The following is a 22,941-nucleotide window of genomic DNA, read 5'->3' on the forward strand; positions in this document are numbered from 1 at the left end:
GCCAAACATATTTCTGGGGAAGAGCACTCCAGCCTGGGGAGCAGCTTGAACAAAGTCTTGAGGTAGGAGTTTGCCTGTTGTGTTCCAAAACAAGTAGTCCAGTGTGGCTGGAATGGAGTGAGTGAAGAGGCAAGGCTAGAGGAAGAGGGCAGAGAGTGGCCAAAGGGAAAAGTGGTAGAAGGAGAGCCACTTTCTTTGGGTCTTTGAGGTCCTTGTCAAGACTTTGACTTTTTCTTTGAGCAAAATGGGGAGCCACAAGGATTACTCTCTGGAGAACAAGACTTGTTAGGATTCTATCACTGTTTAATCCACGTGGGAGATGATGTGGCTTTGATGAACATGGTGGCACAGTGGCCAGAGGTAACTGGAATATGCTGATGGCATTGCCTAGGGAGTGTGAAAGAAAAGGAAGGATCAAGGATAATTCCAGGTTTTAGCCTGAGGAATTAGAAGGTTTGGATCCACCAGCTGAGATGGGGAAGATTGTGCATGGAGCAGGTTTGAAGATGCGGAGTTCAGTGTGAAGGTATATTGTCTTTGGAGATGCCTACTAGCACAACAAGGGGTATGTCAAAGAGGCAGGGAATGATAGTCACATACTTGAAATTCCTCCTTCTCATCCTGCATTGTCCTGTATTTTACTTTGTACAGTTTTAACCTTACAGTGCATTTACAGCATTTTTCTTTTGGACCACAGTTATATTTTAGAGCAATGAAAAATAAGACAAATGTCTTTACTATTTATCTTTTTTAAAAAATTAAAAATACTTGTTCAAAGGCAGAGTTAGAGAGAGAGAAAGAGAGAGAGAGAGAGATGGATGGAGATCTTCTGTCTAGTGGTTCACTCCCCAGATAGTTGCAATAGCCAGGGTTGGGCCAGGCCAAAGCCAGGAGCCAGGAACTCAATTTGAGTCTCTCATGTGGCTGGTAGGGTCCCAGGCACTTGGGCCATTTTCCATTGCTTTCCCACTTGGCATTGGCAGAGAGCTGGATAGGAAATGGAGCAACTCGGACTCCCACTAGTCCTCATATGGGATGCTAGCATCACAGGAAGTGGCTTACCCAGCTATGCCACATCACTGCCCCCCCCCCCCAATTTTTTTTGAGTTCTTCATTTATTTCATTTGAATTAGGTTTCTCCCTGGTATCACGTCCCTTCTGACTTTTTTTTTTTGTGTACAGGTCTGTTGGCAGTGGGTTTTCTCAGCTTTTGCTGGTCTTCCCCCATGCTCAGGTCCTTCCTCTGCAGTAGAGGGGAATAGTGTTGCTGTTGGTGCTTGGTAGGCTGATGGTGAGTTTGTGGTGAGAACGGTCCCTGTTGTCTTGTTCTGGCCTCACTCATGTTGGCATTATCTGCATCCTGCTCCATTTCCAGAGGGAAGCCAAAGTTTGTGTTCATGAGTGGCTGGTATTTTGTGGGAGAGCCTTCCTGTCACAGGCTCCCAGTGGAAGGAGTCTTTCTGTGTCTGAGACCTAAGTGACTGGGTCAGCACTGTTTCATGTGCTTCTTCCCATAGCAGTAGGTTGGGGTGGCATGACTTGCTGCTTTATCTTGTTTGTTTGCAGTGGCTAAAGGCTTTCTCCTTATGTGACACTAAGGTCGGGGTGGTGTCGCTCCCCGTCTTCGTGGAGGAACGACACAGGACCCTGCGCTGTTCTTTTGTCTGCTCGGCCCTCCCCGGGTTTGCTGCTGGTTCTTCCCGGGTTGGCTACCATCCCTCCACCTCCGTGGAAGGGCGGTTCCCCCTGCCACTTTCCCCACTTCCGCAGGGGAGTGGCACACCGCCGGCCGGCTCTCTCGGGGGCTGCACAGGTGTTCCTTCAGATAGATATTCCCCTTAGATGTTCCTGGTGCATGTTGTCTCTCTCCTCCTTTATAGTCCTCTTCCACCAATCCCAACTCTGCTACCCACACGCCGAGTACGCTGCTCTCCTCCAATCAGGAGCAGGTCCTACAGTTTATTGGTTGAACTGGAGGCAGCTGTGTAGAAGCTGGGTCAGGCTAAAGCCAGGAACTAGGAGTCCCATCTGGGTTTCCCACATAGGTGGCAGGGGGCCAAGCACTTGAGCTATCATCTACTGCTTCCCAGAGTACCTTATCTTGACACTGGATTGGAAGCAGAGTAGTAGCCAGGAGCCAGAGTGTGGGCCACAAAGCCTGTTCCACCCTAAAAAATATTTAACTAGAAAGTCATGGTTTTAACACTGAAAAGAGTTTGTTGTTGTTGTTTTTGAGTGCTACAGTTGAATTACCTAGGTAATTTGGGTATTTCCTTTAATTGGAGTATTCTGTCTGCTATAGAAGTCCTATTTTATTGAGTGTGGGTCTCGTTTTTCAGACTGTTCTCCTGCTGTATGGCAGCTGGGCTACTTTGTATAGGCTGTTTCCCTTGGTTGGTTCATTGAACCAAACACATATTTAGGGAGAATCCACTGTGATGTCAGTCCTGCAAGTGGTAGAAGGCAAGGGGTCTCTATTCCATGGGTCTACCCTGGAAGATAGCCTGTCAGCTCTCTGATATCCTCCTACTTTCTTGGGCATCAGGGACTGGGGACAGTGTGGACTGTGGTCCTGCTCCCCATCTCTGCCTTTCAAATTCTTTGTGGCATACCCTAGTTTCTCATTCTTAGTCCTGGTTCCTCTGCTGCTTTCTGTTTTGTTACACACTGCACTGGAGAGGATATTTCACACTAATTCTCTGCCGTCTCCCTGTGCCTCACTTATACACATTTACCCACAGATATTGGCAGCAGTTGTTTTGCTGAAAGGAAGCAAGTAGCTTAGTGTTGGGGTGAAAGGGAAGCATGCGCATCCAGGTTGCCCTATATCCACACTCTTCCTCACAGCACCCTTTTACTCTGGTGCTTCCCATTTCATATGTATCTTATATTTTCTAAATATGCAAATGTTTATATAATAAATATGTAATATATAAATATGTAAATATGTTACATATAAATATACATATTATATAATGCATATCATAAAGAATTCTGTTATGTCTTGGGCACCACTATATTTCTTGACATTGCTGTTATTAGCTGACAATAAGGGAAACAGCTGCAATAGTAAGAACTTTAGCATTTATGTTTTGTCCCTACAACAGCAAGTTGACAGGTAGAATTCACTACCTTAGGTTCAGTGACTTAAAATGTCAAGGTGGAAGTCTTTGCAATTCTCTTGGCTTCAAGATGGCTGCTTCAGTGCCCACTGTCATACTCATATTCCAGATGTATAGAAAGAGGTAATAACGGAGGCAGAGGGCATAGTTCCCATTTGACTCAGCTTCACCTAAGAACTTTTGTAGCAGTTCCATAGAATGATTTCTGCTTGTAGGTCATTAGCTCTCATCTCCTCCAGATATTTGCAGTTTTCCACCTGGATGTATTAGTATCTTTAACAAGGTCAGTGTTCTAATACTAAGGATAATGGACATAGGGAGACTGACATTCACAGCAGGAAAAGAAGATTGGGCTTTTTTCATATTGAACATTTTAGGAATGCATTTAATATATTGTTGAAGGCCTGATTGCATTGCAAGAGCACAGACATGCATGGTATTTTAACAAAGAAACGCAATTAAATTCTAAGTGGGGACCCTAGACTCCTTCTGTGAAAAATTATCATGATTTCAAATTTAAATGATTGAAACTGCAGACTGATTCACTTTAATATCATTATTTCATCTGTATGTATGTATTTTTATTTGCTGAACAATTTCAAAGTAAATTACGCACATTATGACAATTCACCCTTTATGCCTCAGCACAAAGACATTCTCCTAAATAGCTATTAAAGCATTTTAACATCTAACAAAAGCAATCACGATTTCCTAGTGTTTGCTACCACTAGTTCATATTCACATTACTGTAGGTGCCGCCAAAATGTTTTCATAGAAACTTATTTTTGAGCCATGACACATCAAGGACCACACATTGCCTTTGGCGATGTCCATTCAATGTCTTTTGGCGGCTTTCCCTCTGTCCTCCCCCTTTTAATAACAATGACTTGTTGAGATCAGGCAGATGTTTATAGTGTATCTGGCATCTGAATTTATGTGCCTTTCTTCCCACCCCCAGTGCTTTATTTAGCTTGCTTCTGTATCTTTGGTATTTCTTTAATATGGAAGTTAAATGTAAAGATTTTTGGCAAAAATACATCATGAAGTACTTACTGGTTTACTTGGTACTCCATTGTAGCAGGGGGCATATGCTGTCTCACTTTCTCACTGTTAATGAGAAACCCATACTGGGTTAAGGTGATTTTTCTATTGTACAGGTACTATTTCTCCTTCGTGATCAGTAAGTAATCTCTGGGCTCTTCCTGGTGGATATCTTTTTCACTGTTAACCTTATACTTAATGGTTTTAGCAAACATTGATAATCGTTGCCCAAATCAACTATATTAGGGATTTCAAATGGTGACTTGCTAACGCAGATAATTCTCCCTTTATGTAAGTGGAAATGGGCATTCCACTCTCTGTCATCCATTGCTACTGTCTGTCTTGACCTTTAAATAATTAATAATTTAAATTAAATAATGTTTAATGATTTTAATAATGATGGCAAATGAGTTGTTCTTTTTTAATTTTCTTTTTTTTCTTTCTGACAGTCATTATGAATTTAGGAATTTGTTAATTGTTTCAATCTGTGATGCTGTTGTTCTCTTTGATTTCCAAATTATTCCTACTTTGGCCTTGGAAACTCTTTTTAATGGAAATTTACAACTGGAAAGAATCTCAAAATCAACTAATTCAAACCCCAGAGTCTTATAGTTGAGGAAATTGAGGCTTAAGAAGTTTGAGGCATCTGTGCCCTAGCTAACAGGAGCACAAGAATTATGGTTCAAGACTCCTGAGAGTTTAGCTGGTGCTATAAGAGAGATATCTTACTTTCAACTCCTTTCTAGTAATATTAAGTGAAATAAGAGAGAATGGTCCACATTTTTGCAATCATATACTTTTTGTTTATTAAAAGTTACTGTCTAGTCCAGTGGGTAACAGATTGAATAGATTAATTATCTGTTTTGTTGAGAAGTGGTTTGAATAGAAACAAAGAAATCCCATTGTGGACTGGGTGTGGGATCAGTCTGAGAGATGAATTTGACTCTAACAGTTTGGTGTATAGTGTGGAGGTTTAATTTATCTTGAAGTCATGTTTAATTTATCCCACAAAATTTTGAAAACTTGGAATTAATTACCAATATAGAGAGATGTGATTTCACATATAAATGTGAGTTGTCAGCCTCTGAAAGTATTGCAGATACCTCTCAAAATGTGATGTTGTAGCATTTAGTTGGAATAGGGAGACTTCTCAGGTGGGCATGCCCTTTCCAGTTCTGGCCACTCTCATATATGTCATTTACATATCTACAATTGGGTTTCTGAGACTGCCCTGCCCTCTTGCCTAAATTATAATATATATATATATATAAATATATATATCTTGCCTAAAATATAATATATATATATAAATTATAATATATATTGAGATGGTGACCTTTGAGATAGATGAGAGGAATTCTAGGAGGGTTCATGAGAAGGAATCATAGATTAAAGGTAATATTAGTATGCAGAAACAGCCAGAAAGGGAGAGAGCCCAAAGTTTTCCAGCTGCTAGAATGGGATCTTCAAGAGCTTTATTTCAAAAAAGGAAAGACAATGACCAGAAGTCAAGTAGAAATTTTTTAGTCTTCAAAATTGATTGAAACATATAGCCTTTTTCCTGCCATTAAGTATGAATCTCATCTTAGGCATTTAGTATACTAATGCACATATATATAGTTTATTTGGGATGACTTATATGAGAACTTGTCAATTTCATATGACTCAACCCAAAGGAAAAATAATTACATGTATGTGGGATGTATACTCCACTTTTTCTTTTATGGGTATGCTGCCCAAGCAGTCCATTTCCAATGGAGATTCTAACCTAAATATTCTAAACTAAGTATTCTAACTTAATATGTTATAATCTTCATAGAAATGGTGAGTAAAATGCAATTGATAACTACAATTTTAAGGAAATGTCATTTGTGTAACAGACAACAGTGAACCAAGAGTTAGAGAAAGGTGTGTGGCAGGTGCTAGAATCCCTAGTGGAAATCTTCTTAGTGAGAGAGGGTCAAGTGGGTCTAAAACTAAGGATAAATTATGTTTTAAATATCTGTATTGTTTCTCACCAAGGTAGTATGGGTAAACTGAGAGTTGGCTGTTTAAATTTTTGCAGTCTTTCACCCCAGAAACTCAAGTTTTTTTGATCAAATATTATAATATACTTGCTAGTGTACTTTTGAAGGAAATCTCATCAAAGTCAGAGATGACTATACTTATAAATTTATCTCCTTTGTGTTTTTTCTTTCTTAAAAATATTTTTTTTTTTAAATCAGAGTTACAGAGAAGGAGGTGGGGGTGGGAGAGAAAGAGAAAGAGAGAGAAAAAGAGAGAAAGAGAGAGAGAGAGAAAGAGAGAGAGAGAGAGAGATCTTTTATCTACTTGTTTACTCTCCAGATGGCTGCAGCAGCTGGGGCTGGTCCATGTGGAAGCTAGGAACCAGGTCCTTCATCTGGGTCTCCCACAGGGGTGGTGGGAATCCAAACACTTGAGACATCTTTCACTTCCCTTTTTAACCCATTAGCAGGGAGCTGGATTGGAAGTGGAGCAGCCAGGATAGGAATGAACCAGTGCCCATATGGGATGGCAGCATCACAGGTGGCAGTTTTGTCCATCCACTATGCCACATTATCAGCCCCTCTCCTATGTGGCTTTTTAAAAAATATTCATTTATTTGAAAGAGTAGTAGAAAGATGGAGGGAAAGAGGAAAGAGAGAGAGAGAGAGAGACAGAGAGAGAAATCGAAAGAGACATAGATTTCTACCATGTTAGTTCACTTCCCAAGGGGCTGCCACAGCCAGGTCTAGGCCAGGCAGAAGTCAGCAGACAGGAACTCCAGCCAGCTCTCCCACATTGGTGGCAGGAGCCTAAGCACTTTTACCATCTTCCATTGCCTTCACAGGCACATTAACAGGAATCTGGATGAGAAGCAGAGTAGCCAGCATTCAGATGTGAAATGCCCATGTCTGGGCTACAAAATCAGGCCCCTTTAGTGTTTTTATGTGGATTTTTTGTGGATTCCTGCACATTGGTGAATTCTGAAATTAATTTTTTTAAAGATTTATTTATTTATTTGAAAGAGTTACACAGAGAAAGGAGAGGCAGAGAGAGAGAGAGAGAGAGAGAGAGAGAGGTCTTCCATCTGATGGTTCACTCCCCAATTGGCCGCAACAACCGGAATTGTGCCAATCCAAAGCCAGGAGCCAGGAGCTTCTTCCAGGTCTCCCACGTGGGCGCAGGGACCCAAGGACTTTTGACATCCTTCACTGTCTTCCCAAGCCGCAGCAGAGAGCTGGATTGGAAGTGGAGCAGCCGGGGTCTCGAACCAGCACCCATATGGGATGCTGGCACCTCAGGCCAGGGTGTTAACCTGCTGAGCCACAGCGCCAGCCTTTGAAATTAATTTATTGGTCAAAACTAATTTTTTTAAAAAGTAAAGTAAAACAGTAGAAAACAGGGGAATACATTGTACAGAATAGGGGTAGTACTCTTTTAAGAAATTTGTATTTTAGTTTTACATGTGTGTTTCTCTGTATATGTGTGAATATGGTAGGTGGCGATGCAAAATGTATTTCTTACTAAAGACTAAAAAAAAATGAAACCTGATACTTATTAAGGTTTAAAATTTTACTCTTCCCAGGAATTGGTTTCTGTTGTTCACTGAGTAATTTGTATTTCTTAAAACACTGAAATGTTACTTCACCCCCAGTGAGGTTCATCAAAAGTTCCCCCAGGGATTTTGTTTTTGCTTCCTCCACTTCCTTGCTAACAGAAGTAAAAAAATGGTCTCAGGCAAGTTGGAGGAAGGTCCAAAAGGTAAGGGTGGCTCCGGGTCCTCTCTGCCCACATTTCTACAGACTCTGGCTGGATTAACACAACTCACTCTCTGTGTCTATGCAGTCCTTGCTTTTGTCACCTTAGAGAGAAGTGTGTCCCTTGCCCATTGAAAATGGCCTGCTAGTTCCTTGCAGGGCAGACTGAGGGGCCAACCCCTCACAGGTTCCACACTTGTGCTACTCCAGTGGGTCTCAGGTAGCCACTCACTAATATGCAGCTCCAGGGGGCTGGTGTTGTGGCTTAGCTGATTAAGCCACTGCCTGCAATGCTGGCATCCCATATGAGCACTAATTTGAGCACCAGATACTCGGCTTCTGATCCAACTCCTTGCTAATGCACCTGGAAAAGCAGTGGGAGATGATGCAAATACTTGGGCCCCTGCCTCCCACATAAGGGACCTAGTGAAGCTCCTGGTTGTTGGCTTCATCCTGCACCAGCCCTGTCTGTTGCAGCCATTTGGGGAATAAATCAAAGTGGAAGAAAGAGCTTTCTCTTTCTCTGTCTCACTGTCTGTCTTTCTTGGTCTCTAACTTTTCCTTTAAAATAAATAAAAATCTTTTAAAAAAATTTAGCTCCCCATGTCCCACTCCCACATTGTCTGTTTGAGATTTCTCATGCAGGTGGGCTTCAAAGCAAACCCTTTGAGAGACCCTTCTGTAACATGTGCCTTCTTCACTGTTGGAAAGATTGGCAGGTGAATTTAAGCTTTATTTATGAATAGTCTTCCTTTGAGAATGGCAACCATACTTCTTTCTTGTGCATAATAGGGATGGATTTATGATTTTTATGGAAAACAGGTGATGTTCTGCCTGGTGGGCTTGTCTCTCAAGTCAGGCAAAACTCAGTGATTTTCATTTTAAGACTACTTGCCCGAGGCAATGAAGAGAATTGAAACATGTGAGGAACCATGTTCAGTGCCTTGTCAGAATTTGAAAGTTGAGCAGTTTAACCCTTTTAGGTTGCCTCCTGTGTTCAGATTCAGATTCTTAGGCTAAAACCGGATTAAATTGGATTTTAAGTATATCAACATTTGTGTTGTATAAATTAGTGAGGATTTTTTTAAAGTGTTTCAATCATTATGCGTGACAACTTGGAAAAAAATAAAAAATGGTTTATTTTAGTAACTTGATCACTGTGCTAATCCTTTTTCAATATAATTGTTGCTTCTTAGGGTGAAAAGTTTGGGCCATTTGCTGGAGAGAAGAGAATGCCTGAAGATTTGGATGAAAATATGGATTACAGACTGATGTGGGAGGTAAGCTTGAGATTGTTAGTTTAAATATTAAAATATGTTTGTCTTTATACTATTTAATGCATTTCTAGGAAACCTTAATTGAAATCAGCTCCAGTTGAATATTTACGAATTGAACTGTTTTAATTTTGAAGAATCCAAGTAACTTGAAAGTGTAGCACTTAAAAAAAACAAGACTGTTAAAATATTTTACTAGACAATTTTTTTAGAACTCAAAGTAAAGAGTTCAACACTGAGCAAGAGTTTTCCATGTAGATGAGTGTTTGGATTTCAAAATAAGAATGCACTGGACTTAGAATTGATTTTTGTGTGTGGAACTTTGTATCAGTTTCTGTTTTCCAATTGCAGTTCTAATTGTATAGAAACAATTCTGAGTTCCATTTTGGAACAGAAACACTACCATGAAATGTACATTACCTTCAAGTTGCAGAGTCTTTAGAAATCTACAGTTCCCCTAAGTAAGGAGAGATCCATATACTCAGGTATATATCTGTATTATGAGAATGGACGACCTAGTTTATGCCAATTATATCTATTGCTGTTTTTTTCTATCTAGTAGAAGAAAGGCCAGAGGGATGGGAATAAAGCATATGTGTAGAGACTGCCAAAACAAAACTTGGAAAGTTCATCACCAAAAATTACATTAGATGTGTTCTATGAGAAGGACAAAAGCTGAGATAAGTGTGGGTAACATTGTTTGGGATCATAAAAATCAGGAAAAATTGAAATACTAAGAGTAGAGAAGTGCACATAGAACATTCATCTTTTTTTTTTTTGACAGGCAGAGTGGACAGTGAGAGAGAGAGACAGAGAGAAAGGTCTTCCTTTTGCTGTTGGTTCACCCTCCAATGGCCGCTGCAGCCGGCGCACTGTGCTGATCTGAAGCCAAGAGCCAGGTGCTTCTCCTGGTCTCCCATGGGGTGCAGGGCCCAAGTACTTGAGCCATCCTCCACTGCACTCCCGGGCCACAGCAGAGAGCTGGCCTGGAAGAGGGGCCACTGGGACAGAATCTGGTGCCCCGACCGGGACAAGAACCCGGTGTGCCAGCACCGCAAGGCGGAGGATTAGCCTAGTGAGCCACGGCGCCGGCCAGAACATTCATCTTACTGTATAAGGATCAGAGTCTCCATAGAAACAGATCCAATAGGATATTTTACACACACCATACAAAAACACATGTGTGTGTGTATGCACAGTAAGGGTATTTAAAAAAGGTTGTGGAGAAATGCAGTTGGATGTTTTACACATACACAAATAAGAGTATTTGAAAAATCTCATGGAAAAAAGGAATTAAAATATGTTTATTTTGGCGAAAGAAAATTTTGAAATCTGTGCATATATTTTTCATAATAAGCATTTTCCAAGAACTTTTTGAAGGCATTGCATTTGCCCACTCCTCTTTAATTCCATTTTCTACAGGCTTTTTGAAGTACTCTGTGTGTGTGTGTGTGTGTGTGTTGTGTGTACAAAAGCATGTCTGAGGAGCCAGCTAGTTAAGCCTCTGCCTGCAACACCTGCAACACTAGTTCAAGTGCTGGATGCTCCACTTCTGATCCCATTCCCAGCTAATGTACCTGGAAAGCAGCGGAAGATGGCCCAAGTGTTTGGACCCCTGCACTCATGTGGGAGACCTAGAAGGAGTTCCAGGGTACTGGCTTTGGCTGGCCCACTGCTGGTCATTTGGGGAATGAACCAATGGGTGGAAGATTGATTCTCTCTCTCTCTCTCTCTCTTTCTCTCTCTCTCTCCTTGTGATTCAGCTTTCAAATAAATAAATTAATTTTTTAAAGCATGTCTGAAGGGTAGGCATTTGATCTGGGAAAATACCTGCCTTCCATATCAGCGTGCCTGGGTTCCATTCTCTGCTCTGTTTCCCATTACAATTTTCTGCTAAAACTGTGTTCAGCATGGCCTGGGTCCTGCTGTAACAGGCATTTGAGGGGTGAACCAGTGGTTGGGAATTCTTTCTCTCTCTCTGAACTCAAATCACCACCAGCACCAACAACAATAGAAACTTCTAAGAAAAACATTACAATGCCTGAAATCTCTAGGGCAGGCCTTCAAGCTTGAAACTCAGACAGGAGTTGGTGCAACAATATTTGGGCAGAATTTCTTCTCTAAGAAACCTCAGATTTTGCTTTTAGAGCCTTCAGCTGATTGGATAAGGCCAGCTGTTGTGGGAGGTAATCTCCTTAATTTACGCTACTAGATGTAGATGTTTACCATATGCTACAAAATACACACACTGTGACATCTAGGTTAATGTTTGATTAAATAATTGGGTTCTATAGCCAAACCAAGTTGACACATAAAATTATCATTGTGTATTGCTATCAAGTAAACTATGTTTTTGTTTTAAGATTGATTTATTTATTTGAAAGGCAGAGTTACAGAGAGAGAGAGAGGAAGAGACAGAGGGAGAGAGATCTTCTAACGCTGGTTCACCCCCCAAATGGCCCCAATGGCTGGAGCAGGGCCGTTCTGAAGCCAGGAGCCAGGAGCTTCTTCAGAGTCTCCCACGAGGTGCAGTGGCCCAAGCACTTAGGCCAGGCTCAGCTGCTTTCCCAGATGCGTTAGCAGGGAGCTCGATTGTAAGTGGGCTTTACCTGCTATGACACAGTGATGGCCCTGTAAAATACATTCATAAACATCATCCTAATTGCTGGAACTGCTTGAAGTGAGGGATGTAGGTGCCCTAGAAAATTTTCTACAGTGCAAGTGATGAAAAATGGAAATTAATGTTGTGCTTACCATAATTTGTTATTGATAATGTTTTAATTTAGCCTGCTGTTTTGTTTATTTTTTGAATGTAAAAATATTAATGCCTTTCAGTATTTTTCTGTAAGGCTTAATTTTCTCAACAGTTAATAATTATTTTACTATTAAAGGTTTTCAAACATTACCTGTTTATGTGACCCCCCAAAAAGATAACAAATAAGTTATAAATGACAAAAATAGCAATTGTTTAAGAAGTTATTAATGACTTTTGATAGTGTTTTGTTGTCTGAAGGTTTTAGTGTGATAGATCAGATAAATACTTCCCATAGCTGGTTATGAGTTATTCTTGAATAGATAAGGATTGTAATTTTTATTTTGGAAGGACCTGTAAGAAATTTAAGGCTTTTTTTTCAACTGTATGTCACTGAAAAGTTCAGCAGTAGATCATCTAGTTTTGCATTGTCTGTTGTTGTGGTTCTTTACTGTCTTTTCATTCTGATTCTGTTCTTCTGCACTAATATCCTCTGCCCACCCCTCAAGAGCTCGATTTTATATACTCAGGTGATGTTATGTTCACATCATGATTGTTTTATGTTCCTGTTTAGAATCAATACTTTATGTACAGGTTATATAATTCAGGAGTTTGATAAGGGTATTGATGAGGAGTCTTTTTCCTTCAAACCTTTGCTTTTCACCCAAGGCTTTTTTTTTGTTATCAATTATCTATTTATTTATTTGAAAGTCATAGTTACAAAGAGAAAGAGAAAGAGAGGGAGAGAGAGAGAGAGAGAGAGAGAGAACCTTGATCTGCTGGTTTACTCCCCAGCTGGCTGCAGTGACCCATGCTGGGCCAGGAGTGAGGAACTTTATCGTAGAGTCTCCCATGTGGGTGGCTGGGGCCCAAATACTTGGGTCATTTTCTGCTGCTTTTCCCAGGCCATTATCAGGGAGCTGGATCAGAAGTGAAGCAGCTGGGACAGGAACTGGTGCCCATATGGGATGCTGGCGTGGCAGGAGGCTGCTTTACCTGGGACACCACAATGCCAGCTCCCACCCAAAACCTTTGCTTTAACTAAGGCATGTAGTATTCCTTTCTCCCTTTGGCTGTCTCTCCTCTTAGGCTCTTTCCTTTTGGGTTGTCAGCCAGTCTCTTCTCTGTCAGTTTCTTGTCTGCTGTGCTGCTGGGGAGTGCAGGGGAGGCTGTTTTTCTAGGAGATCATTTGGAAAGCAGTCCACCCTTTGGGACTGCAAAAGCTTCTGACTTTATTCTTACTCTTTATTGCAGTAAATCAATGAGCTGCCTCCCAACCATGAGTTAAACAATTGAGAGTCCTTTTTATTATTTTATCTGTGGAGGTGCCGGGCTTCAAAAGAATGCAGAGGTTGGAGAATTACCTCTGCTACTTCTGGAACTTCTTATGTAGCCCTGTAAGGCCTCTCAAAGAGCAATAATGAGCCTTCCCTGTTCTGATCAACTGGAACTGGTCACTGAAGTCATTTCTAGTAAGCCCCGTGGCTGCATTACTAACCACATGCAGCTCTTAAAAGCAGGCTTTCTCCGGCTGACTTGTCGTTGCCTGTTTTGTGTGTCTGGAACTTGAGGGCATATGGGACATCTTATGGCATAGCTCTTTGTCAGTTTATCCCTGAACTTTGCTTGTGGTGCTAGTGGTTTGGGTGGCCAAGACCAGGAGCTACTGGGTGGCCATTTCATACCAGAGAACTTGGAGGTAGCAGTCAGAATGGAGCCCGTTATGAGCCCCTATTAACTGACAGAAGTGTCCTAAGGGCTGTTGGGATCAGAGGGGAGTCCTGACACTGTGAGCTGCAGCCTCCTCCTTTCTCTCCAGAGGTGCAGTTTAGAACCTGCATTGGCCCTGCTTCAGAGAACTCACCAGTACTCGTCTCTTTTTGTATTGGCCACCAGCTCTTAAACCAGGTGTCCAAAGAGACTCAGTCTTGTCTCTCCTTAATGCTTCTTGATGGCCTCAGGTTTTTCTTTAAAATTCATTTATTTTTATCTACTTGAAAGGCAGAGAGAGAGAGAAATCTCCCATCTACTGGTTCACTCCCCAAATGTCCACAAAAGACAAGGCCACGCCAGGCTGAAGCCAGAAGCCAAGAACTCAGTGCAAGTCTCCCACATGGGTGGCAAGGACCCAGGTACTTGGGCTGTCACTACTGCCTAGAGTGTACAGTAACAGGAAGCTGGCATTGGAAGCAGATCTGGGACTTGAACTCAGGCATTCCAATGTGGGATGTAGATGTTCCAAAATGATAACTTAACCACTGCACCAGATATCCACCCCATTACTTTAGGTTTTTACTTTTCTTTCAAAAATAAGTTTTTAGCAGAATTGTGGATTTCTCATGGCTTAGACCAGTTGTAGAATTTGAGTTTGGGAAACAGTGTTGATTGTAAATGCATCTCATTGACGGTTTGTTGGGACATGCCTACTTGTCTGTGTTATGTTCTTAACTGATGCTTACTTTTGCCAGGTGTTTTGGAGCTTGAGATACATTTCCTTTCACCCTCTGCTCACTCAGACTCTCTCAAAGGCCAAAGTCCATTCAAGTACCACTGCTAACACTCTCAGTAATCCTTTGTTTTTAAATCTCCAATGCCTTCCCTTTCTGTACTATTTTCTTAGGTATTTTAAACAAGAGTTCAAATACTTCTTTTGAGGATCTGACTATGCTGCCAGCACATATCTTTAACTGTTGGCATCTGAAAAATGTAGCACAATTTGTATGTTTTCCTTGCCACCTGCTGCAACCATTATGCAGGTGTTCAAAAGTGGCCACTGGTGAATCCAGAATCTGATTTCTCCAGGCAGCTTAACCCCATTGTCTATGCATCTTCCCTTGATTCTTCAAAGTGAGTATTTTTTTTTTTTTTAAGATTTATTTATTTGAAAGGCACAGTTACAGAGAGGCAGATGCTGGGTGGCGGGGGGAGAGAAGGAGAGAGAGAGAGAAAGAAAGTCTTCCATGTGCTGGTTCACTCCCCAGATGGCCGCAGTGGCCTAAGCTGGGAAGATCCAAAGCCAGGAGCCAGGAGCTTCTTCAGAATCTCCCATGTGGATGCAGGAACCTAAGAACTTAGGCCATCTTCTTCTGCTTTACTCAGGCCATAACAGAGAGCTGGAGCAGAAGTGGAGCAGCCAAGATTCCAACTGACACCCATATGGGATGCCAGCACTGCAGGTGGTGGCTATACCCACTACACCATAGCATTGGGCCCTAGCAAGAGATTTTGTGGAGAAACTGTCCTGCTCAGTTCTCAAAGCTGGGTGTCATCCTGACTTTTCCAGGGGAGTCATTCATTCCTCAACTTTGCATCTACTCTGATATCACTAGGGTGTCAAGCCTTAGTCCCCTCTTACTCTCTCTTTGTTATGCAGAGCCTGTGAATGCCTCTTAGTCTTTGAACAGTTTATTGATACTGTTGGTTATTCAATTGTGTGACATCATGCAAATGAAGCCAGATGCCATGTCAAAGTTCAATGATGTTGATGCTGGGTTAGTTCTTCTGTCCAGAAAAGCTCTTACTGTATAGACAATCAAGAATGCAGAGTCCTAAAGAATTAGATAAAAACTGGAGATTCAAGTGAAGTTTCCTAATTCTGGGTGATGATTTATAGGAATTTTCGAATGTTTTTAATTAGCTATAGATTAATAGCCTCCTATTATATCATCTTTAACTTATGCTAAAAGTATTTGTCTCATCTTAAGGAAAATTAGGAAAAAACCCAAAGGCTTTGTGATATTGTCAGGGTTCTAGATGTTACAGTGTGGGACATACTAAGTACTGTGAGAGCAGTCTGTTTCACCTGCCTGAGCCTGACAAATGCAAAAACATTTTACACTGGTTTATTTTCCTGAATCTATCCTCTGTAGGATTGATGGGGAAACTCTTTTTTTTTTTCTTTCAATATCCAAGGCCAGCTATATTACCAGGGCAATTAGACATTACAGTCTATCTCATATAGCTGCATATTGCAAAATGCATCATATCAGATTATCTTAATTTTATTTATTTTTGTCAGTAAAAAAGATTTTGTATCTGGGTAAATGACATATTTTCAAAATATAGCTTTCAAAGTATATTATTATAAGATTTGCAAATGTTCATGTACAAATACTAATCTCCTTATAGTTATGGTACATTAGCATTTCAAAACAATTGTACTTATGAGGTGAGTTGGGTCCTCTTTAGCTCATGGGATTTAAAAAGATCTCTGTTGTCAATTAAAATATCTAGGTACTATTTTTGGAAACGTCCTTCTCAAATCTTACTCCCTACTTCACTTATATGATAATGGTGGTTCCTAACTGGTAACTTCTCATTCTTCTTGGTTCTGTCCAATGAAGAGGAGACAGGAGCCAGATGAAGACCAAAATATCTGCTTAATTAAAAAGTATGCACTAACTCTCTAAATACATGGCTCCAAAAAAACCTGGATTGGAAATGGAACTGAAACCCTAGGCCACAGTGGGAACTTTATGCTCTGCTTCTTTTATCTTGATCTTTGTGTTACCTATGGCAAGAGTTGGGTACATATAGTCACCCTTGATCCAGGTGGAGAATTATGGCCTGAGTCACAGAGAGCATAATTGGATTGGAATATAATGTAGAACATGGGAGAGAGATCTCCAGCTTGCTGTGGCAAGCATAACCTGAATCTAATGGTAGATCTGCTGCTACATGGCAGCAGACTGAGTATAGAGAAGAAATATTGAACTTTTATTTTTCTGAGGTAGAGGAACCACAAATTAGTATCCAGTTCAAAGAATTTCAGGGTCTCAATAATCAGCTGAAAAGAGAGACTTAAAGTATATTGATTCTGGTTTGTTTTTCCCATGAGGGAGGACGCAAGGAAATATGCAAAGAGGGAATAAGTGTTCTTTAGTGGAAACACAGACATATAGACTTAGCTTTCTTCTTTATTCATAGTGGAAGATGATCTGGCTGTTTGGGATTCTTCACCACAAAAAAAAACAGGCATGGTTAGTGAATATGTTAGAAACAGAAAGACTGCCAGAGTCAGTCTGTCTTCAATGTGATTATGCCCTAGGGATACAGGAAAAACCCTTTGTCTTCTGGGCCTTTTGTTTTACTAGAGGATGGTAGACTTAAAAATGCCTTTAGTGAGTAAGGTTGTGGTAGGTAGTGATACAGGATATATAAGAATAAAATAGTGTTTTCTCCAAAAGAACCTGGAACCATCTATATTTCTGCTGAGAACAACTGTAGAAGGGAGAATAAGTAAAAACATAGTTTGTTTAAGGGCATCAAAAAAATTTAGACAGATGTATTGATAATATGTAACCTCTTTTCTCTTGGTGGAATGATGAGACTTCTCTGATTCTTACTATGGGTAAGAGGTAAAAATCTGAACCCAACCTGTATTTGGGGTCCCTGGTTGAGATAGGTAGAGCTTTTGAGAATCTTGTGGGTTTGGAGTAACAATATTGGAGAGTCAAAGAGAGTTAAAAACATTGCTGCCTCCTTCCCAGAACTTTTGAAGAATTAGGAAGCCATATGGCAGGATATTGTAAATCAATCCATATGCATCAAAAAATCAGATGATATGGAGTCTCATCTTGCTTAAGGGAGACCTTTTGTGTATAACATAATTTGAATTGGAAGCAGTATACACTGAAATAGCATCTCTTGAAGCAGATTGAGTTCTGCTACAATTCTGGCCCAGCTTTGAATCAGGCACTCACTGATTGGGTTAAGATGAACAGCTTCTGCTTTGTCTGGCAGGGCAGAGAAGTGTCAATGTCAACCTACTAAGGAGAAATATATTTTAATCCTCTAAAAATTTTAAAATGCAATGTCCAACATTTAATATAAAATGACTAGATGATAAGAGAACCATATGACTGGCACCACGGCTCAATAGGCTAATCCTCCGCCTAGTGGTGCCGGCACACCAGGTTCTAGTCCTGGTTGGGGCACCGGATTCTGTCCCGGTTGCCCCTCTTCCAGGCCAGCTCTCTGCTGTGGCCAGGGAGTGCAGTGGAGGATGGCCCAAGTGCTTGGGCCCTGCACCCCATTGGAGACCAGGATAAGCACCTGGCTCCTGGCTCCTGCCTTCGATAGGCCGCGGCGGCCATTGGAGGGTGAACCAACGGCAAAAGGAAGACCTTTCTCTCTCTCTCTCACTGTACACTCTGCCTGTAAAAAAAAAAAAAAAAAAAAAAAAAAAAAAAAAAAAAGAGAGAGAGAGAGAGAGAGAACCATATGACCAAAACCAAGAGTAAAGTTGGACAATAGAAGTTCAATTATGGATGATTTATATATTGATTGGAATAGGCAGTCATGGACTTCAATAATATACATAACTCATATGTTCTACAAATGGAAGAAAAGATAAGACCAGCAGGTAAAAAAAATTGAGATAAAAAATTCAGATCATATAAATGGCAAATGTGTATTCTAGAACAGAAAAATATAGCAAATTGAGAACTGAGAGTTTGAATTAGACAGTAGATTTGATAAAGACAGGATTAATGAAGAAGTCAATAGAAAATACTGAAAATGAAGCACAGAAACTATAAATAGGCTTGTGAGACAGTGAAAATACCTAATAAATCATTGTTAGCATGCTTCACTATTTGGAGGAGAGGATAGAGAAATAGGCAGAAGCAAATTTGATGAGATAATAGATGAGAATTTTCCAGAATGGTTGAGAAACATTATCTGACTAATTGAAGAAGCTCTATGAACCTCATGTAGTGTCAATATCTGGAAAGTCACATCCAGGTATATCTTAGTACAACTGTGGAAAACCAAGACATTTTTAAAAATTTTTTATAATATATATTTTTTAATTTATTTGACAGATAGACAGTGAGAGAGAGAGACAGAGAGAAAGGTCTTCCTTCCATTGGTTCACCCCCCAAATGGCTGCTACGGCAGGTGCTGCGCCCATCTGAAGCCAGGAGCCAGGTGCTTCCTCCTGGTCTCCCATGCAGGTGCAGGTGCCCACTGCGTTCCCAGGCCACAGCAGAGAGCTGGACTGGAAGAGGAGCAACAGGGACTAGAACCTGGCACCCATATGGGATGCCGGCGCCTCAGGTGGAGGATTAACCCAGTGAGCCATGGTGCCGGCTCCCAAGAGAGTCTTAAAAGTAGCCAGGAAAAATGAAGAAAGGAAGTGAAGGAGATATTATGTTCAAGGAAAGTCATTGAGAACTGACTTTTAACAGAAAAGGTAATAGCTAGTAGACAACTGAATGATATCTTTAAGGTGCTGAACGAAAGTGCCAATCAAGAATGCTACACCTAGCAAAAATGTCATTAAGAAAAAAGAAGGTATCGTGTTCTGAATTTCTTTAAATGTGACCATTTCTCTGTGTGACTGAATTTATCTCATAGGGTTAACTTGAAACATAAGTCTTCACTCAGTCATCAAATGAAGAAATCAAGACCACTTCCAAATCTGTGTCAGAGAAAATCTTTGCTAGTCTGGAGTCACTGAAGGGAGAAAAAGACCAATAGGAAGCATTTAAATAAGTGGACTTGAAACAGACAGACTTTATAGACAATCCAGTGAGGACATTTCCGAAGTAGAACAAAAATGTAATAAATTCTACAAACAGTTCTAATGAAGTCATAATCTATTGCTTCAGTACTAAATTCAGGGTAATGTTTATTAATTATGAGGCAGTGACTGCCTTGTTTGGGGGTGAGAATGAAGAGATATTATATCATCTTTTTAGAGTGCAAGTGGCAGAAATTGAAGATACTAAGTGATATTATAGAATGGATTTTTATGTTCCTGAAAATTCTTCTTTAAAATAAATTTATCAATTAGAAGGCTATATTCAATATTTCCAATGTTGACTGAAATTAAGTGGGAATCTTAGAAGAACTTGGTAAATTGTTCATGTCACATAAAAGATATCCAGCTGGCCAGTAAACATGAAAAGATATTCAGCTTCTTAGTCATCTGGGGAGTGTGAATCAAAAGCTTGAGGTCATTGATGAATTCACTAAAATGACAAAATTAAAAAGACAGTGTCAAAAGTTTGTAAGGACTACGTGAAACTCTCATGCACTGCTGATGAGTTTTTATTTTGTTACTTTATTTTTTTATTTTAATGATTTATTTATTTGAATGGCAGAGTTGCAGAGAGCAAGGAAGAGACACACAGAGATCTTCTATCTGATCCCAAAATGGCCACAACAGCTGGGGCTAGGTCAGGTTGAAGCCTTTAGCTTAGAGCTCTCACATGGGTGGCAGGAGCCCAAGCACGTGGGCCACTTTCCACTGCTTTTCCAGGCACATTAGCAGGGAGCTGGATCCCATGTGGAGCAGTCCCAGACTTGAACCTGTGGTCCTATGAGATGTTGTTGCTGGCAGTGGCTTTACCCACTGCACCACAGCACTGGCCCTGAGAGCTTCTGAGTTCTCAAATTGGTAGAATCACTTTGGAAAACACTTTTATGATTATCAGTGTGTTACTACTATGCTTAGCAACATGTATAAATTTCAGAAAGATGCCATTGAGTGAAATAGCTGTAGACAAAGCCGTGGATTGCATTTGTTTAAAGTTCAAAAAGAGTTAAAGCTAATCTAGAAATTTGTAAATTTGGGATGCAGTTGGATCATTGTGAGGGTAGTGATTAGAAGTGGGGATCTGGGAAGACTTCAGGGGTGCTAATTCCTGATCTATGTGCTTAGTTACTTAGAGTGCTTAATTTGGGAGAGTTCCTTGCCCTGTATCCTTAAAGTGTCTATACCTTTCAGTAATTATGTTACACTTCAACCAAAAGTTTACCTCCAAAAATCAATTAGAACAATGAGATAGTAGGCCATGAGCTCTACTTTAGCTGAGCTGTCGGGTTGTGTTGGGGGACCTAAACCATGAGGGAAACAGTCATATTAAGAAGACTTGGGTTAAGACACCCAATTGTAGCCCAGATGGCCATGAATTTGGTCTGTTCTAAGGACAGAAACAAAGCCAGGGAGGTGATCAAGGATAACAATGCTAGTGGTTAGTGGGTGGAAGGTGCAGTAGTAGTGGGTGGGATTAGAGAGGTATTTGTAGGTCAGATCAGGAGATTTACTCTGATAGCAGCAAGAAGTCATTCAAAGGTTTTAAGCAGGAGAATGACGTCATCCTTTTCATGCCTTGAGAAGGTCACTGAGCCTGCCTTGTGGAGAACAGGTTGCAGGGAGGCATTAACGAAACAGAGAGACTGCTGATGTCTGATGTGAGGGTGGCCTGCACTTGGGCTTCAGTGATAGAGAGAAGTGGTTGGCTTCTGGTGGTATATTGTATGTCGCACACTGGTAAGGGCTTGCTGACGGTGTGGCTGTTGAAAGAGAAGTCAGAAATGATTTTTAAATATCTATCCTGAGCCATATGTGTCCCAGGTGGTGACACTTCTGAAATAGGGCAATTGGAGAGTGACAGTGAGAGCAGTGAGAGGATGGTGTGGGTACCACATTGTAGACTTTTGAAGAAAGAGCATAATTTTATTATTGCCTTATTATTATCATATTCTCAGGTCTTTGCAAAATATCTAGAATGTAAGCATAATTGAGTAAAGTCTGTTTCATATTTAATATTCAAGTCATTCATGTTTAATAATTATTTTGGATATATGAACTGTTTTTACCATTGCTATTCTTAGAAAACATGTAAGTTAGAGGTTAGAAAAAGTAACAACGTATTAACTCCTTTAGTATTCTACAAGCCTGTGTCTGCCAAATTTGTAATCATTTCATTTTCTTTTTCATGAAGATGGTAATTTGACTGAAATACAGTTTTTTAAGGAGCTGATTCATTGATTATTAAGCTGGACATTTTGTTTACGTGTTTTTCCTTTCTTTGCAGTTATTTTGTGATTTCAGCTGCTCTGCTGTTGGGAACTTGACTCAGTACCAGGTTTCCAATGTGTTTTAGTTTTTGGAAAAAATGTTTTCAATTGTTTAAAATCTTATTTTTCTTTATTGTTTATGGAAGTTCTTTCAGGTGTTTGGAACAAAGAAGTTTCTTCACCAAATGTTTTTCTTTTGCAGTCAGTCACATTTTGTTTTAGGTTCCAAATGGAACCACTTAATGTAGTAATTAGTGGAAAAATACTACCTGTGAAGCCCTATAGAGGAATCCTGGGACTCCCCAAACAGATGTCATCCTGCGTTCTTCCTTATGCTAGTTCTCTCGTTTGGGAAAACAGCAAAGCAAGTGAGTGTTGGTTGTCTCCTGGAAGTTCTGCCTTTGTTGTCCTTTTTCTGCTTCTTGCAGGATGGCTCCTATGTAACTGTGCCAGCCAAACCTGAAGTATGATTACAAGAGTGCTAGGGATTTGGGGTCAGATGGTTTGACTTAAAAACTTAAAAACAACTTCTGTCTCCTTGGAGTACTTCCTCTATCTTTTGAGTTCTGATAACAACTTGTAGCATTATTGGAATTCTGTCAAATAGAAATAATTAGCTGCAATTCTATCTTCCCTGAGTACGAAGTTCTCCTTATGTCAAATAAGGGGAACTTCAATAGATCAGGCTTCAGGAACAGTTGATTAATGAGCTTAATGATGTTACCTAAGTTCTTCCCACCCTTCCATCTTGATAGTGGCTTAATCCTCAAGCTAGTGGGCAGATAATAGGCAGGCTTCAGGCAAGATGGTGGCTCCTAGGAACAAGAGCGCCTTTTCAAGATTGCTATCACCTTCGTAGATCTCCCCTAACATGTCACAGGTAGGTAGCATCTGCATTCCCCAGTTGGCACAAGTAATGAGATTGCTCTGTTCCAGTCAGCATAACCTAGAGTGGGGGAAGTCAGCTTTATTACAGACTTCACGGGAGAAGGTGGCCATGTGAGCAAATGTAGTGTTCTTGGAGGAAGGAGGATGGGCAGGGTATTTCCTCAGGCAGTCGCTTCCAAGAGGATGACCCATGCTTTACTTGTTCTTTTTTTTTTTTTTTTTTTTTTTTTTTGACAGGCAGAGTGGACAGTGAGAGAGAGAGACAGAGAGAAAGGTCTTCCTTTTGCCGTTGG

The 22,941-nt window shown here is 40.5% G+C and overlaps 1 protein-coding gene across 3 annotated transcripts in view; it reads left to right on the forward strand.

Annotated features, from left to right (window-relative positions):
• Positions 1-22,941, forward strand: part of PRDM5 (PR/SET domain 5) — a 250,855-nt gene that overhangs the window by 7,989 nt on the left and 219,925 nt on the right. For all 3 annotated transcript variants that reach the window (XM_089302575.1, XM_089302574.1, XM_089302576.1), the window contains exon 2: positions 9,121-9,204. In XM_089302575.1, coding sequence (XP_089158701.1) covers positions 9,121-9,204 — 84 coding nt within the window. The remainder of the gene's footprint in view (positions 1-9,120; positions 9,205-22,941) is intronic.

This window comes from Oryctolagus cuniculus, chromosome 8 (genome assembly GCF_051225735.1).
Source record: "Oryctolagus cuniculus isolate XC-2025 breed Fujian yellow rabbit chromosome 8, ASM5122573v1, whole genome shotgun sequence".
Classification (NCBI taxonomy): domain Eukaryota; kingdom Metazoa; phylum Chordata; class Mammalia; order Lagomorpha; family Leporidae; genus Oryctolagus; species Oryctolagus cuniculus.